Source organism: Dama dama, chromosome 25 (assembly GCF_033118175.1).
Source record: "Dama dama isolate Ldn47 chromosome 25, ASM3311817v1, whole genome shotgun sequence".
Classification (NCBI taxonomy): domain Eukaryota; kingdom Metazoa; phylum Chordata; class Mammalia; order Artiodactyla; family Cervidae; genus Dama; species Dama dama.
This window is the reverse complement of record NC_083705.1, coordinates 16,919,825-16,934,510: the sequence shown is the minus strand read 5'-3', so window position 1 is coordinate 16,934,510 and position 14,686 is coordinate 16,919,825. Positions and strand designations below refer to the sequence as shown.

General features: G+C 34.1%; 1 protein-coding gene across 1 annotated transcript in view; it reads left to right on the top strand.

Moving 5' to 3' along the window:
- FCHO2 (FCH and mu domain containing endocytic adaptor 2) overlaps nt 1-14,686 on the top strand; it is a 128,624-nt gene that overhangs the window by 90,006 nt on the left and 23,932 nt on the right. Inside the window, exons 17-20 of the mRNA XM_061129563.1 lie at nt 2,004-2,098; nt 6,518-6,621; nt 9,418-9,547; nt 13,839-13,950. Coding sequence (XP_060985546.1) covers nt 2,004-2,098; nt 6,518-6,621; nt 9,418-9,547; nt 13,839-13,950 — 441 coding nt within the window. The remainder of the gene's footprint in view (nt 1-2,003; nt 2,099-6,517; nt 6,622-9,417; nt 9,548-13,838; nt 13,951-14,686) is intronic.

Genomic DNA, 14,686 nt, shown 5'->3' with positions numbered 1-14,686 from the left:
AGAAGACTGTTTATAGTCATCCCATTTCCTAAGCTGTGAAATGTCAGAGTTTTTAGATGTTTTAAATTATTTCTCATTTGACAGTATTTATTTCTATGATAATTAAAAAAACATCCGTTCAACTGTATTTGGCTTTGGTGTCCTCACTGCTGGTTCTAAGTAAATGATAGTATCCCAAACTCACACTCGTCTATTTTTTTTAACTCTGGTTTATACTGGAGTATAGCTGATTAACAGTGTTGTGACAGTTTCGGGGGACAGCAAGGGGCTCAGCGATACGTATACGTGTATCCTTTCTCCCCCAGACTCCCTCCCACCCAGGCTGCCACATGGCCCTGAGCAGAGTCCCCTGCGCTGCGCAGTAGGACCCTGGTTACTCAGTTTAAATGCAGCAGCATGCATGTCTGTATCTCATCTAGTTATTCTCATGGAAATTCTCTCACTTTCCTTCAATTTTGTCTGTGACTTTGTAAAGTAGACTGTATACTTTATGAACCTCAGAATGAAGTGTTTCAGTTAAGTTGATAAAGGAGAGAGGATGTGTTGCCAGTTGTTCTTAGAAAGAAAAAATATTTTAAGCCAGTGTTGCATGGGTTTTCCCCCTCACTTCTATATTAGTAAGAATACTTTAAATATTTATTGCATGAGTAAAAGTATACTTAATTAAATGGATAGTTTGAAATGGAAACTTTCGAAGCTAAGCACTAATTGAGCACACCAGTGGTATTCATTTGATTTTTCATTTTTAAAGATAAGTTGTTTAGTGTTTTAAGACTTTGTTTTCAGGAATCATTTATGCAGTTATGATTCTGTACTTTATCATAAGTGTGTTTCCATGTGGGTACATGTTGTGATATTGGATCTCTACTTATAAAGTGATTGTGATTTTATTATTGTGGACTTGTTTTCTCAGATTTCTAAAAAATATTTTAAATAATGGTAGTTTGATACATTAAATTATTTTCAAATGAGGATTTATTTTTATGCATAAATATATACAATTTTTATTTGTCAAAAATACTTCACTAAAGTTGGGAAAATTAGTTAAAGAAGGGGTACAGAGGTCAGGTGTTCAGAATAGAGATTAAGCATTTTAAAAGGGGTATGACTAGAATGAAAAAGAGAAACATTTATATAAAAGTTTGTATTAAAGTGAAGAGCAAAAAAAAAATAAAGTGAAGAGCCAAGATTGGAATCCTGAGAGTAACTAGTTTGGAGGATTCCAAGAGGTTAGTGGAGGTAAATCTTTGGTTATGCAGCACGTTGAGGTTTCTGAAATGAAAATGTTCATGCTCTTGATTTTGTAGTTAGTCTTGGTAACCTCTCATAAAAAGGCATCTATGACCCATACATCTGGTGGCCCAGGCAGGGATTATGTAGGGAGAAATTCTGCCTGTGTGTGATCTACTGCAGTGGTCAGACCATTGAAGTTTGTAGAGTCATTTATATAGATAGGGCTTAAGCCACCACCCTGTACATAAAAGGTACTTTTTAAAAAGTCCTTTACCCCCTTTCTTCATCTTCGATAATAAATATGGCCTTATAAAATTTCTATCTGATTTCATGTCACTTAAGAAACTTCTGCCCAAGACTGGGTTCTAGGTGTGAATTCACAGATCTGACACTGCCATAGAGTTAGCTACGTGAGTTTAAGCAGCTCTTTTAGACTCCCCATGCTGCTTTTCATTTGTAAAACTGAAATTAATTTCCATTCTGGCAGCTCCTTTGATTATTAGAATATAACAAGATTTAATTAGTAGGGATTAAGCTATTCTCACTTAAGAACTTCACATAATGTTATTGTAGGTTCTGTTTATAGCAGTTGATAAATAGTTTATTAAACCTATTTACCTGCTAATTAAGTTCTTCATAAATTCAACTAGCAGAATATCCAGTTCTTTGATCATATATATTGCTGTTGTAGTTCTTTCTATGCATTCCTAGATGTTATACTAATAAAATGCTCATTTGCTAAAATGCTTATTTTTAAAATGTTCTGATAGGAAAGGGACCAGTGATTTACTTGCTTGGGACCCCCTGTTTGGACCATCTCTTGATTCATCTTCTTCAGCTTCATTAACTTCATCATCATCATCAGGTAAATATATTTATTTTTTTAAACTGTAAAGGAATGCAGCAGTTATTTTTTTCTAACTGATTTATCCATTACTTCTATGTTGTACTTAACTATCAACAATTTAGCTTGTCCTCTGATCATATTGCCATATAAAAGTAATTTTATACTGATTTGTTAACTTACGTTAAAGACCATATGGCTTTCAAGTAAAAATTCATCAAAAACCAACTTTTTTCCCTTTGTATATCACTGCACAAATAATAATTTTTAGTATTCAACTGCAGAGATGTGTGTTAATATTAACTAGTCCATTCTTGATGTACATTCAAATTGCATCTAATTTTTAGTGTTATGGACATTCATAGATATAACAGATTTTGTCCACACATCTCATATCCTTATAATAATTTATCAATACAAGATTTAGGAGTCCCAAGATATGCCCATTGATGCTTACTGTCAAACTGCTTTCCAGAAAGGCTTCAGCACTTCCCAAGACGTACATGAAAGAACTTAATGAATGCATTTTAGTTATTCTTCTGGAAAGCATATATTAAATTCCTCTTTTTTTCAAAATATAAAATCCCATTAGTCAACAATCAAAGCCTGTTTAATAAAACTGCTTGTTCAAAAATGGAAAATAAAATCACTTTAAGTTGATTTTCAAACTTCTTTGGGATTTCAGAAATGCTGTACAGTATTTAGAGTTAAGAAAGTGTTGCATGAAGTCCTTTTTATTGTCAGTATTTTATATATGAAAAAATTAAAGTTCAGAGATGATTAGGAACGTCTCTAACACCATGTAAGTAGGAAATGAAGCATAGATTCAAACCTGGATTTTACTAATTCCAAAATCTTCGTTCAATTCATCATACTCTGGCAGATTAACCAAACAGTAAGCCACATTGAAACACTTCGCTATAAATACTAAATAAACACTAGTATTTACATTTGGATTGTTTGGAAGCTAATGTTTTTTAGTTTTAGAAATTATTTGGATTTTAGGCAACCTTAACTGAAACAATTGAAAATTTTGAAGAGCAAGAACCAGTCATTAGGTAATTGAACATATTCTGAAGTGGCATTATAGCCTTTCTCATTTGGCTTTTGTTTACTGTTCACTTTTAGGAAACTGATCTTACCAATGGATCTTATAAGTAAAATAATTGTATAGGAAAAACTGAAGTTGTATTAAGGTCTCTTTTTATTTAGTAAAAATGTCAGAATACTGTGTCATTTTGTTTTTAGAATGAAGAATGTCCTAATTTTAATTTAGTTAGTATTATGAATTGGTTTTTTATCTTTAATCAAAGTTTTCATATTGTCTGTTCTTACAGAGGTTTCCATCATACAGAAATTTCTTCATAACTCCACCATTGTTTCTCACTATTTTCTTTAGCACAATCTCTTTCTTTTCAAAAAATTGCTCTTTTCCTCTTGCTACCATCTAAAGAATGTTTCCCCGTATTACTTTCAACTTCAGGTAAAACAAAAAAATGATACTTTAGCTGTCATTTGATGTTTAGTAGGTCGGGAGTGATAAAATTTTTTTTGCTTATTTTAAAACTTATTTTGATATGCCTTTTAAAACCTTCCTATTAAGTCTAAAAAATATTATTTTCCCTTCAAAGAATGTTAGTGATGTTGAAAAGAGTCATTCTGCTGTGCAATAATTATTATTAGGTCTTCACCTGGACAGGATATAATTATTGATAAAACTGATGAATATATTATGATGATTCTATTTCATAAGACTGGCTGTAAATGAACTTACTAAATAGGCATTTTTTCTTAAATTTCTTTCCCCTCTTTTTGCAGTACATGTCCCCTTTATTTTAGCATCATCTATACCAATAACCCATTTTCACTTTAGAATGGGCCAGGTTGTCAGATTATTCCCTCCTCACTTTTGTTCCCTCCAGAATGTTAGTTCATTAATGACTCCATCTCAGCTGAACTAGTCTAAGAAAACAATTCCTATCAGTAACTGACAACATTAAACCCTTCAGTGTTTTGTATTTAAAAAACATGCTTAGAGCTTGGTATAGAAGTATTTTCAGTTGCTTTTTCTACCATATAGATTATAAATGTCATATATGTATAACATACATACAAATTTATATATAATAAAAACATGTATATAAAATTTAATATAAATATCTCATACCTGCCTCCCCTTTGATGAGTGCTAGTATAGACCATCTCCTCTCCAACACTGATGTCGCCTGTCTTACTTCCTGTGACAGTTTTCAGTTTTACCACTTGTTGAGGAACACATGTACCTAGCACCATCGCTTTGACACCTTGCCAAATCTTTCACTTTTACTGACTCTCAGCACTACCTTTTGCTCCTCTGGGAAAACAAGAATAATTCTGGCTTTATATGTTTTGGGGCCTTAAATTTAGTTCCTTATTCTCATAATTATTTTCCCCAATTAGTATAAAGTTTGAGCTCCTTGTCTTGTTCCATGTATTATTAAAATTTTCTGTTGTTGAGTAATTAAAATAATACTAACCTGAAGGAAGAACTATTTGGCTGTATAGATTTATATTTTAATTTTAGGATTTTCCTGTTGCTTCTAGTTCTCAGTTGCTTTCTTCTGTTGCTGCTGTTCTTAATGAACAAAATAGGAACTCCTCTTTTCTCTCCCAGATTGATTTGTCTGGGCTGTGTGATAATTGACAGTTTACTTGAAACCAGGTCAGATTTTGGGTCTAGAAAACCCATTACCAGACTATTCCACCAACCCTCTCTGCTCTCCTGCTGTGATGACACCACCAGCAAGCATAAAAAATTTTCTTCTGCTTCATGGTTGCAAAGTTGGTGGATTTCTTTTACTGATGAACTTGTTAAAATTACTAGTGGAGCCCAGAAGGTACTCCAGAGATTGCATTGTAAAGCTAAATGAAAATACTTTCAGGCTCTCTGGTGCTTTGGATAGATTTGTTTATAATTAATCTACTATAACTTATAATTAATAGATTAATTTATAAACAGTAAAGTCAATGAATATTGCTGTTAGTTTTTCTCAAAAAGCAAATTCTGATTATTTGAAGAAGTGAAACTTGACACTCCTACCAGGCTTGGATTGTTCCATAGTGAAGTTTCAAGTGTTAATACCTCTGCTATGTTAAGCCCTCTCACAAGCGTGAAGTAGCTGAAGTGTTGGTCACTGCTGGTTTCGTTGATAATGAACACATCTTTGAAGTAAATGTGTCATCGCACAAGGAAGTATTCAGCCCTCAGGTTAGTTCACATTTCTTCCAGTGTTCAGCTTAAGGTAGGGGTGCAGCATGAAAGAACTGGTGCTGACTGGAAGACGGCAGCTGCTAAACTTGATTTCTTATCAGGGTTTTACTGTTTTCTTCCAGCAACCTGAACTGTGCTTGCATCTGTTATCTCTTCATATGATCTGCTTTCTAGATAACCCTGTACCCCATGCATTTGCTTTCACTCCTGTGTAACTGCCTTTTTCTTTGGGCCTCTCCCGACCACCCCCATGCGCCTTCCTTATACTCCTCCATTGCTGACGAAGAGTTCTCAGCTCTACTGTTTGCTTTTCTGTGTACGTACTTAGGCCCTTTCTTATATTTTTAACATGGCACATTGTAAACTTGCAGAACTTACCGAAATATATTCTTCAATCTGAATTATAGGCCCATTTTTTAGAATGGACCAAAAGAATTTGAAGGTCATTTTAATTAAAGATTATTTAAATGTATTTGCTTCCATTCTACATTCTTGCTTTGATTATGCTAACACATGTGTAACTTTTGATAATATACACTTGAACTTTATTCATTAATTTCTGTCATGCTGAGAGTTATTTTTATTAGGACTACTAAGATTTGTATTTCTGGTTTTTAAAACTGCAGCATTTGCAAATAGTCTTGAAAAACATTGAACACTAAATTTATGTAGGATTTAGGAAGTTAATATATAATTTTCTATGTTTGCCAAAAATTAATTATAGTGATTTGGGGAAGATTTTTGTAAACTAATAAGATATTTTGATTGTCACCAAAAAATGGCACAGCGTGGTTCAACTTAAAAGTGAGATTACAAGTTTAATTAAGGTAGGTATTTTATTTAGAGTTCATGTTATTACTTTGAAGATGTTGCTTCAAAGACTTGGTCTTAAATAACTGTAAAGTACAAGTATTGGCAAGAAACTAAAGACCTTAGGCCTTAAATTGGTTTATTTTTACTTTATTAGATTTAATTTTTATATGTATAAATAATTGAAGCTAATATAATTTATAATTGTCAGTTTTATTGAAAACTTCATTTTTTTCAGGAATATTACTGGTAACTCTGAGAAAAAGAACTTCTGAAAAATGAGCTTTGAATCCTAACGATTCCTCTGTAATGGAATGTTTTTATCTAAGGATTGCTATGTATTAATGATTTTCTTCAAATTCTCTTTTTCTACCCACCAGCCAGGCCCACAACTCCTCTTTCTGTAGGCACCATTGTTCCACCTCCAAGGCCTGCTTCCAGACCAAAGCTTACTTCAGGCAAACTCTGTGGGATTAATGAAATAGTAGGTACTCAGTTTTCTTTTTCATTATAACTGTTTTGATTTAGTATGCAAATGATATTTTTCTATATGTTCCTTTACTGCTAAATCCTTGGCATTTTCTACTCAAGTCTTCACAGTACAGAAAAATTTTCCCTGCTAATACTTTCTTCACTTTCTTATATTATCTCAGTGATCATACCTGTGGAGCAATACCATTGTTCCAGAGAAAGAGATTTCCTAAGAAAGTTACCACATTATGAAAATATAATTCAGACCCATTGTTTCATAATTAAGCAGTTTTCATATAATTCTGCTTAAAGTCAGATATTAAGGAAGAAATGGTGGCCTGTTCTTAGGCCTAGAAATATTCTGCTAAGGGAGTCCTGGTGGACATATAGTCCAGCTTTCTTTATTTTATACATAAAGCATCTGGAGCTCACATCTCTTAATTGACTTGTAAAAGTACATATTGCTTTAAAAAAAAGAAAGGTGTTGGTCTTCAAAAGTTGTCAGATCATGAGAGAAAACATATGGGTTCTATTCAGATTCAGGCTTTCCCAAACTAGTCTTCTTTCCTTCAATCTGTTCCGCTTTACTTCATCTTTTACTTGCCAGTTTAATTGCTAGAATTAAATTTCTGAGTATCAAGCTTAATCTTTTCCCCTGATACACATCTGCAATATTACCCCATAATCCATGTATTGAATGTTTTAGCTGAATCTACGGGGCTTTTCATAAAATTGCCTTAGCAACCTGCATTACCAGACCAACTGTCCAGCTTTTTCCTCTTTGCATCCTACCAGTCACTCAGAAGTGAAGTGAAGTGAAAGTCACTTAGTTGTGTCTGACTCTTTGCGACCCCATGGACTGTACAGTCCGTGGAATTCTCCAGGCCGGAATACTGGAGTGCGTTGCCATTCCCTCCTCCAGGGGATCTTCCCAACCCAGGAATCAAACCCTGGTCTCCCACTTTGCAGGCGGATTCTTTACGAGCTGAGCCACCGGGGAAGCCCACCAGTCACGCAGAACTTCCCACTGTTCCCCAAATGCATCATGCTTTTCTGGGCATCAGTGTTTCCATTGTGCGCCCTCTGTTTGAAATGCCCCTTAGTTTTCTGTGTAGGAAACTGCACTCTCTCGTTAAGATCCTGCTAAATGTCAGCACCTAGGTCAAAGCCCTCTTTGCTCTTTACTCCCCACTCCATTATGAGGACAGTGGATTTAATTATTCTCTGTCATTCTCTTCCTTATACCCGTATCTTTTTATATTTCATTTAGTGCATAGATCATATTGTATATACAGTTGACCCACAATTGATTCTCCATTTCTGTGGGTTCTGCACCCATGGATTAAAAATATTTGAGGTGGGGGGAACCTCCAGAAAATTTGCCATACACTAGCAGCTATTTATATAGCATTTACATTGTATTAGATGTTATAAGTAACCTAGAGATGATTTAAAGGGTCGGCTGTACTTTTTTGTGTGTGCTCCCTTCACTGTACTATGTCTTAGCCAATTTCATATCTTTAATAGTCTACTAATGCCTTAATACATTATGTCGATGCCTTAACATAACACCTGACACCTCATGTTCTGTACCACCTCCATCTGTATACATCCACAGCCACATTTTTACACCACTGTATTTTTTTTAACCTGCTATCCATAATAATGAGTCATCAGAAAGCCATTCTCTGGAACTAACACCTTATTTGGTATTAGTTATTTGGGGACACAGAGTTTTACTAAGTATAAAGCATTTGAGGCAGTATAATCTAATTTTTATAAAAGTGTTTATAAATTGTTGGTTTCGTTGGTTTGTTTTCTGCCTTCTGTTTTTATGTTCTTCAAATAACTGGGGACAGAAACAGTGTCTGTCACTTCTTTGTATCTAGTACCCATGATTTGACAGGTAGTAGGCACTAGGTAAATACTTAATTCACATAACTTTATAAGCAGGAAAGGGTTGTTTTTAATTAAGTTCAGTATTCTATATTTTAAAAATGAAACACCTCAGGAAGTGTTGCTAATGTATTATTGGAACAGTTATGAATTGGGAAGGAAAAAATCCATCCACCAAGTAAAAGATAAATGAATTAGAATCATATTTTTTGTATTTTTTTTTAACCAGAAAACTGGGAAGACAATAGAATTAAGATTTACTCCTCTGAATGGGGTAAACTTTTCTCAGTGAGGAGGCATTAACAATGAATTATGTAGACAGATTTGCCAAAAGTGAAGCAATATTTAGAAAGAAAATGCTTGCTTCAAATAAAAAAAAGAGTGAAAGCTCAGTTAATACTAAGACCTCCTCAAACTAAATCAGGCAAAGCTAATATAGACAGCTCATAAGACAGAAATACCACTTTTGTTTTTATCTATAGAATTAGCTAAAGTTTTTTAAAGTATTATTTTTCCTTCTTCTAAGGTTCATCTATTCATTGTTGGCAAGAGTGCAGAAAAATATTCTCTTATATTATTATAGGCAGTAGGGTAAAGTGAGTTACCCAAATGGGAAGCAGTTTGGCACTATGTATGAAAAGCTTTCATACTGTTTAATAATTTAACTTCTGAGAATCTATCTTAAGTACACTTTTTAAAATACAGAAAAAGTTGTATATAAAAGATTCTTTTGACAGGATTATTTTAAAATAGTCTTTTCAGCTCTATGGAATCTAATTGTGAGTTTTAAGAAACACAGTAAATCTGGTTTATTAATAGTATGTTAAAACTAATCTTACTTGATACCTAAAAATATTTTCTGATAACTGGGGGATTGTTTGAGCATTTTGGTAAATGACATTTTGTTTTTAAGCCCAGGCCATTCAGCCCACCTATAACTTCTAATACAAGCCCACCTCCTGCTGCTCCATTAGCGCGGGCAGAAAGTTCTTCCTCCATCTCATCTTCTGCTTCGCTAAGTGCTGCCAATACCCCCACTGTAGGTAAGTAAGTATCGCAGATTGCATGCAAAAGTTAACATATGCATGACAGATATGATCAGGTTGATTGATGGTAGTAAAGTTTTAACATTTGACATTTTGGTTTTTTGAAACAACCTAGCATTATCAAACTAATAATGATAGTTTCTTTTCTTTTTCACATTTTATATTATCTGAGTAGAGAATTTTAATCATGATTAGCACTGTTAAGAATGCATCAAACTTAGAAACTTTTGCCCAATATAAATACAGTTGAAGGCAGAATATGATGAGGTACTTTCTACTGTGAGTTGATATTTGCATTCCTAAAAAAATTTGTTTTAAAAAGCAGTTGACTCTGTGAAAAGAAAGAGGGCTTTGTGCTTGCAGTGTGGTCCTTGGACCTGCAGCATCTGTCTGTATCACCTGGGAACTCAAGTTAGAAACTCTGGAGTGGGGCTAGCAATCTTTGAAGAGGCCTTCCAGGCAATTCTGATGCATGTTAAGTTTCAGAATCCCAACTCTAATTAAGCTGATTTAATTATACTGAATTTGATTTGTCAAAATTCAAGAGAAATGCATCTTCTGTGTGTATCCATTATAAAAATGGCATGAGTGGTACAGGCTGAGAGAAATGATTTGATTTCTAAATGTCTGAACATGGTGTTACTATTTTATTTTATATACCTTTGTGAGCATACTGTTTTTTCCATTTTCCAACTTTATGTAAATAATATATTCAATAAGTATTTCTGTTTGCTGTAACAGGCATTTTCTTTTTATATCTTGTTTGCATATGTGGTTTTCTTACTTTTTATTTCCATAGAATCTGTGTTTTAGTCGTAAAGAACATAGATGGGTCCTGTTAGAAATCAAGCAGGTCTGAGTTACCAAAATTGCTTTAGTCTTTTCCCATTATCTAGATAATTCATAAGGTTTTCTGTTTGTAAAGGAAACTTTAATTTACAAACAAGTATTTTCCAACTTAATTGAGTTTTAGCCAGTACTGGCAATAGGAGAATCAAAGTAGGTGGCATTGATGGTACAGGCATGCAGGATGTAATGTGGACTTCGTGCAACAGTTTCTTTGAATCAACCTAAAATGTTCTCTTTCTATATTGTGATATTTATTCAGCTCTCTGTTCAGATTTAAGTCTTTGATGATTCTTGTTCTTGAGAGTATTTTCTTTTCCTGCAATATTTTGTTTTATTTAAATACGATAGAAGATGATAATTTGATTGGGACCCTCTCTGAAACTGAAAAGCACTGTGAAACTGCACAAGGTATTGTATTAAAAGCAGATGTGTGTGTTGACTAATGATCCTGAAGTACATCTAAAATACTGTTACCCAGTTTTTCCTTTTCCAGCAATGTATGGTGTTTCAGAAATCAAGAATAACTCTAAGGTTTAACTATCTCAATTTTGTACTAATTATGTCCAGTTTCTATACAGGATCTATTGATGATACTGGATAAATTATAAAAATATGCAGTATTTTTGCATTATCTTCCATCCCCCCGCTCTTCTTTCCTATTGAGATATAACAATAAATATTACCTCTGGAGCTAATAGAAGCAGAGAAAAACTGATTAGGAAATAACCAGAAAGAACCAGAAAGAATATATGAGTGTAAAGAAAACTATATTATAAAGACATCCAAAGCAAAGGCTATCATACAAAAACCACTCATACAGTGAGCTGAAGTTAGAGGCATGGAGGCAAGAAGTAGTAGGGGGTAAGCACCTGTTTTTCACGCCTGAGCTGAAAGGAATTCCACAAAAATACATTCATTGATTGTTACAAAGGTAGGTACTCTTTATTTCAGCTTTCTCTGTGTGCATTTTCAAAACACATACAGTGTTTAAATATGCAACAGTTAAGTCAGAATGCATATTATCCTTAAAAAGAATATCCAAGGAATTATTTCTATACAGTGAGTTATTCTGAATAATACAGTACACATTTAGACTTTTTAGGGACTTAAGTACATATTTCCTATGTCAAACGTTTTAAGTATGCATATGCAGTATGGTCTTGGAAACAAAAATGGAAAATGGAGGATATGCAAAAATGTTAAGTAGATTTTGAGTTTTTTCCCTAACTCTCCAATACTTTTTCCTTCTCACCAGTATTTCAATAACAGGCTTTACAATTTATGGGGAAACTATTTCAAGAACTGTCATTTTATATGCCCAAATTGGATAATTGAAAAGAATAACTTTGTAGGTTCTTTTGATTTTTAATGTCAGAGCAGTAGCAGACATTAATGTTACCCCTGACTGTGTGTAAATACTCACAGTATTTGTAGATTATTTAAGGGAAAAGATTAATTTCATATTTAGGAAAATATAATTTTCTTTAATAAAAGATTACTATTGCCTTCCTCTTTCTCTGAAAATATGCTTTCCTGAATTTCTAGTGACTCTCTAGTTTAGAAAAATATATTTTTTAAAAAATTGAACTAATTTAGATTTACAGTGAAATTTTCCCACTGCATGAATGTGTGTTTGCATAGTTGTAATCACATATCCTAGAAACTACTTCGTCTTGATCAAGCCCTTCATTTAATTATCTCTCGCCTCATCTTGAATCCCTGTCAAGGCATTTGTATCTTCAATCCAGGATTCACTGTGTTCAGTGATCTTGCAGAATGAAAAACATAATCATGTTTCTTTTAAACATTTTCAGTGGCTTTTAGTGCCAGAAGGATAAAATTAAAGGTCCTCCATGTCCTGTCTGGGTCATAAACACTTCTTCAGACACATTTTCATGTCTTTTCATCACTCAGCCTATCACCCACAAAGTATGTTTCTGATTTACAAAAAAAAACTACTGTGGTTCAAAAAGGCACCATTTCTTCCATGCCTCTTTGGCAAAGTGTCTGGCATATATTAGTGCTTAGTAAATAGTAGCTGTTGTGATTTTGTGAATACATTTTATTATTGAGTTTATTTTTGTATGAAATTTTAAGTTGTCTTGTTAGAGAGGATTTACTTTCCCAGTGACCTAGAACCAGCAGTTCCTGTTTCTGTGTATTTTTAATCACTGAGCCATTTTTTTTTAAATTATGAAGAACCTTCTAAATCATAATTTGTCAAAATCTTTAACATTATAAAATCTTCCTGTCCTCTAAAGGTAACAAAAGCTCTTTCTCGTTGTTTGTAGGATACTAAGTTTAGTTGCAAGGCAAAGAAAACTGATTTTTGTCAGAAATAATATTCTAGGTATCACAAAGTAACTAACATTGAAATAAAAATACCTGGTGGCTGTGAACATTGTATAGTGTTTACATATCAAAAACATACATTTAGATTTCAGAGGTACGTGTTGATCTAGGTTATTTTTTTAACAGTGAATAATTATTGATTTATTTCTATAAAATTGCATCATAAATTATGTGTTAAAAGAAACGGTCCACTTTCCAATCAGTAACAATAATGGTAAGGCATAAATGAGAAGAGTACATTTGTAAAGAAAAAAAAAAAAAGGCAATGCACTATTTGAAGGGATTTTTCTGTCATGAAGTAAAACCAGATACTTTGTATAGGTTTTTAAAATACACATGCATTGTTTACATTTTGTTATGCTTTTAAAACATGTATGATTTGTCTCTAAAGGTATCTTACTAAGTGAACTTTATGTCAGGAATGTTATACCCAAATGATGTTATTAGTCATATTTCAAGGAAGGATAATATGGGAATATAGTACAAGCATTAGACAAAGAAGAGGTAAAAGAGAATTACAGCAACCCACTCCAGTGTTCCTGCCTGGAAAATCCCATGGACAGAGGATCCTGTCAGGCTATAATTCATAGGGTCGCAAAATGTCAGACATGACTGAGCGTGTGCACACACACACACACACACACACACACACATACAGACACAATGATAAGTAAACGATCACATTACATTGCTCATTTAGAAGTACCTAATGGATAGAGATCCTTTAAGTAGAAAAATCCAGTTTAATTACCTTATATATGTGGGTAGAACCGGAGAGAATTTAATATCTGAATGGTTTTGAAGCCATATTTTAGTGACTTCAGCTCTTCATGTGAAGAGCTTTTTCCCCTCTGACATTCCTTAACCCAACCCTTCTGTGTCATTCCATTAAAAGTGTGACATGTTTTCCTGACTTTTTATTTGTCCAGTTTGTTTCATACTGTTTTTTAACCAGATTTATACTTGGGACATCTTTGAAACCAGTAATAGAGTTAATTGTGACAAGCTAACATTTTGACTCCACTCTGTCTTGGTATTCAATAAATATCTTTCTACAGGCTTAACAGATGATTTGTGTTTATTCTAGGTGTGTCACGAGGTCCCAGTCCTGTCAGCCTTGGAAATCAAGACACCCTGCCTGTGGCAATTGCCCTCACAGAGTCTGTTAATGCCTACTTTAAAGGGGCAGATCCCACCAAGTTAGTTTTTAAAAGATGTGTGTGTGTGTGTGTGCAGGGGACAGGGGACTTGGTGGTAAATTTTGAGAGTTATCTTTTGATTCTCTGTAGGCTAGGGTTTTCTGTTATTTGTTTACTTGCTTTTTGCTACCAAATATAGTCATTTAGAGATTGTCTTTCAGATGTAAGAAGCCACTATAATCAATAATGTTGGCTTTTTTCTAGTTTATGTACCTTTTTGGCCAGGTTTTATGACCAGTGTGACACATCTGTTGTTTAACACATCTGTAGAACAGGATTGTCGGAGAAGGCAATGGCACCCCACTCCAGTACTCTTGCCTGGAAAATCCCATGGGCGGAGGAGCCTGGTGGGCTGCAGTCCATGGGGTCGTGAAGAGTCGGACACGACTGAGTGACTTCACTTTCATGCATTGGAGAAGGAAATGACAACCCACTCCAGTGTTCTTGCCTGGAGAATCCCAGGGACGGCGGAGCCTGGTGGGCTGCCGTCTATGGGGTCACACAGAGTTGGACACGACTGAAGCGACTTAGCAGCAGCAGAAGCAGAACAGGATTGTGGCAGCTGGCCTAGATGGGGATAGAACTCTGAATCTTCACCTAATGTGTATCTTTGGTGAAAGTGTGATTTTTGCAAGAGAGACCTACAGTGTATATCTATTTACAGCAGACTCTTGAAGGATTAGTTTAACCTCTTTTAAGAAAATGATCTTCGGGTAAATGATCACTCTTATTTATT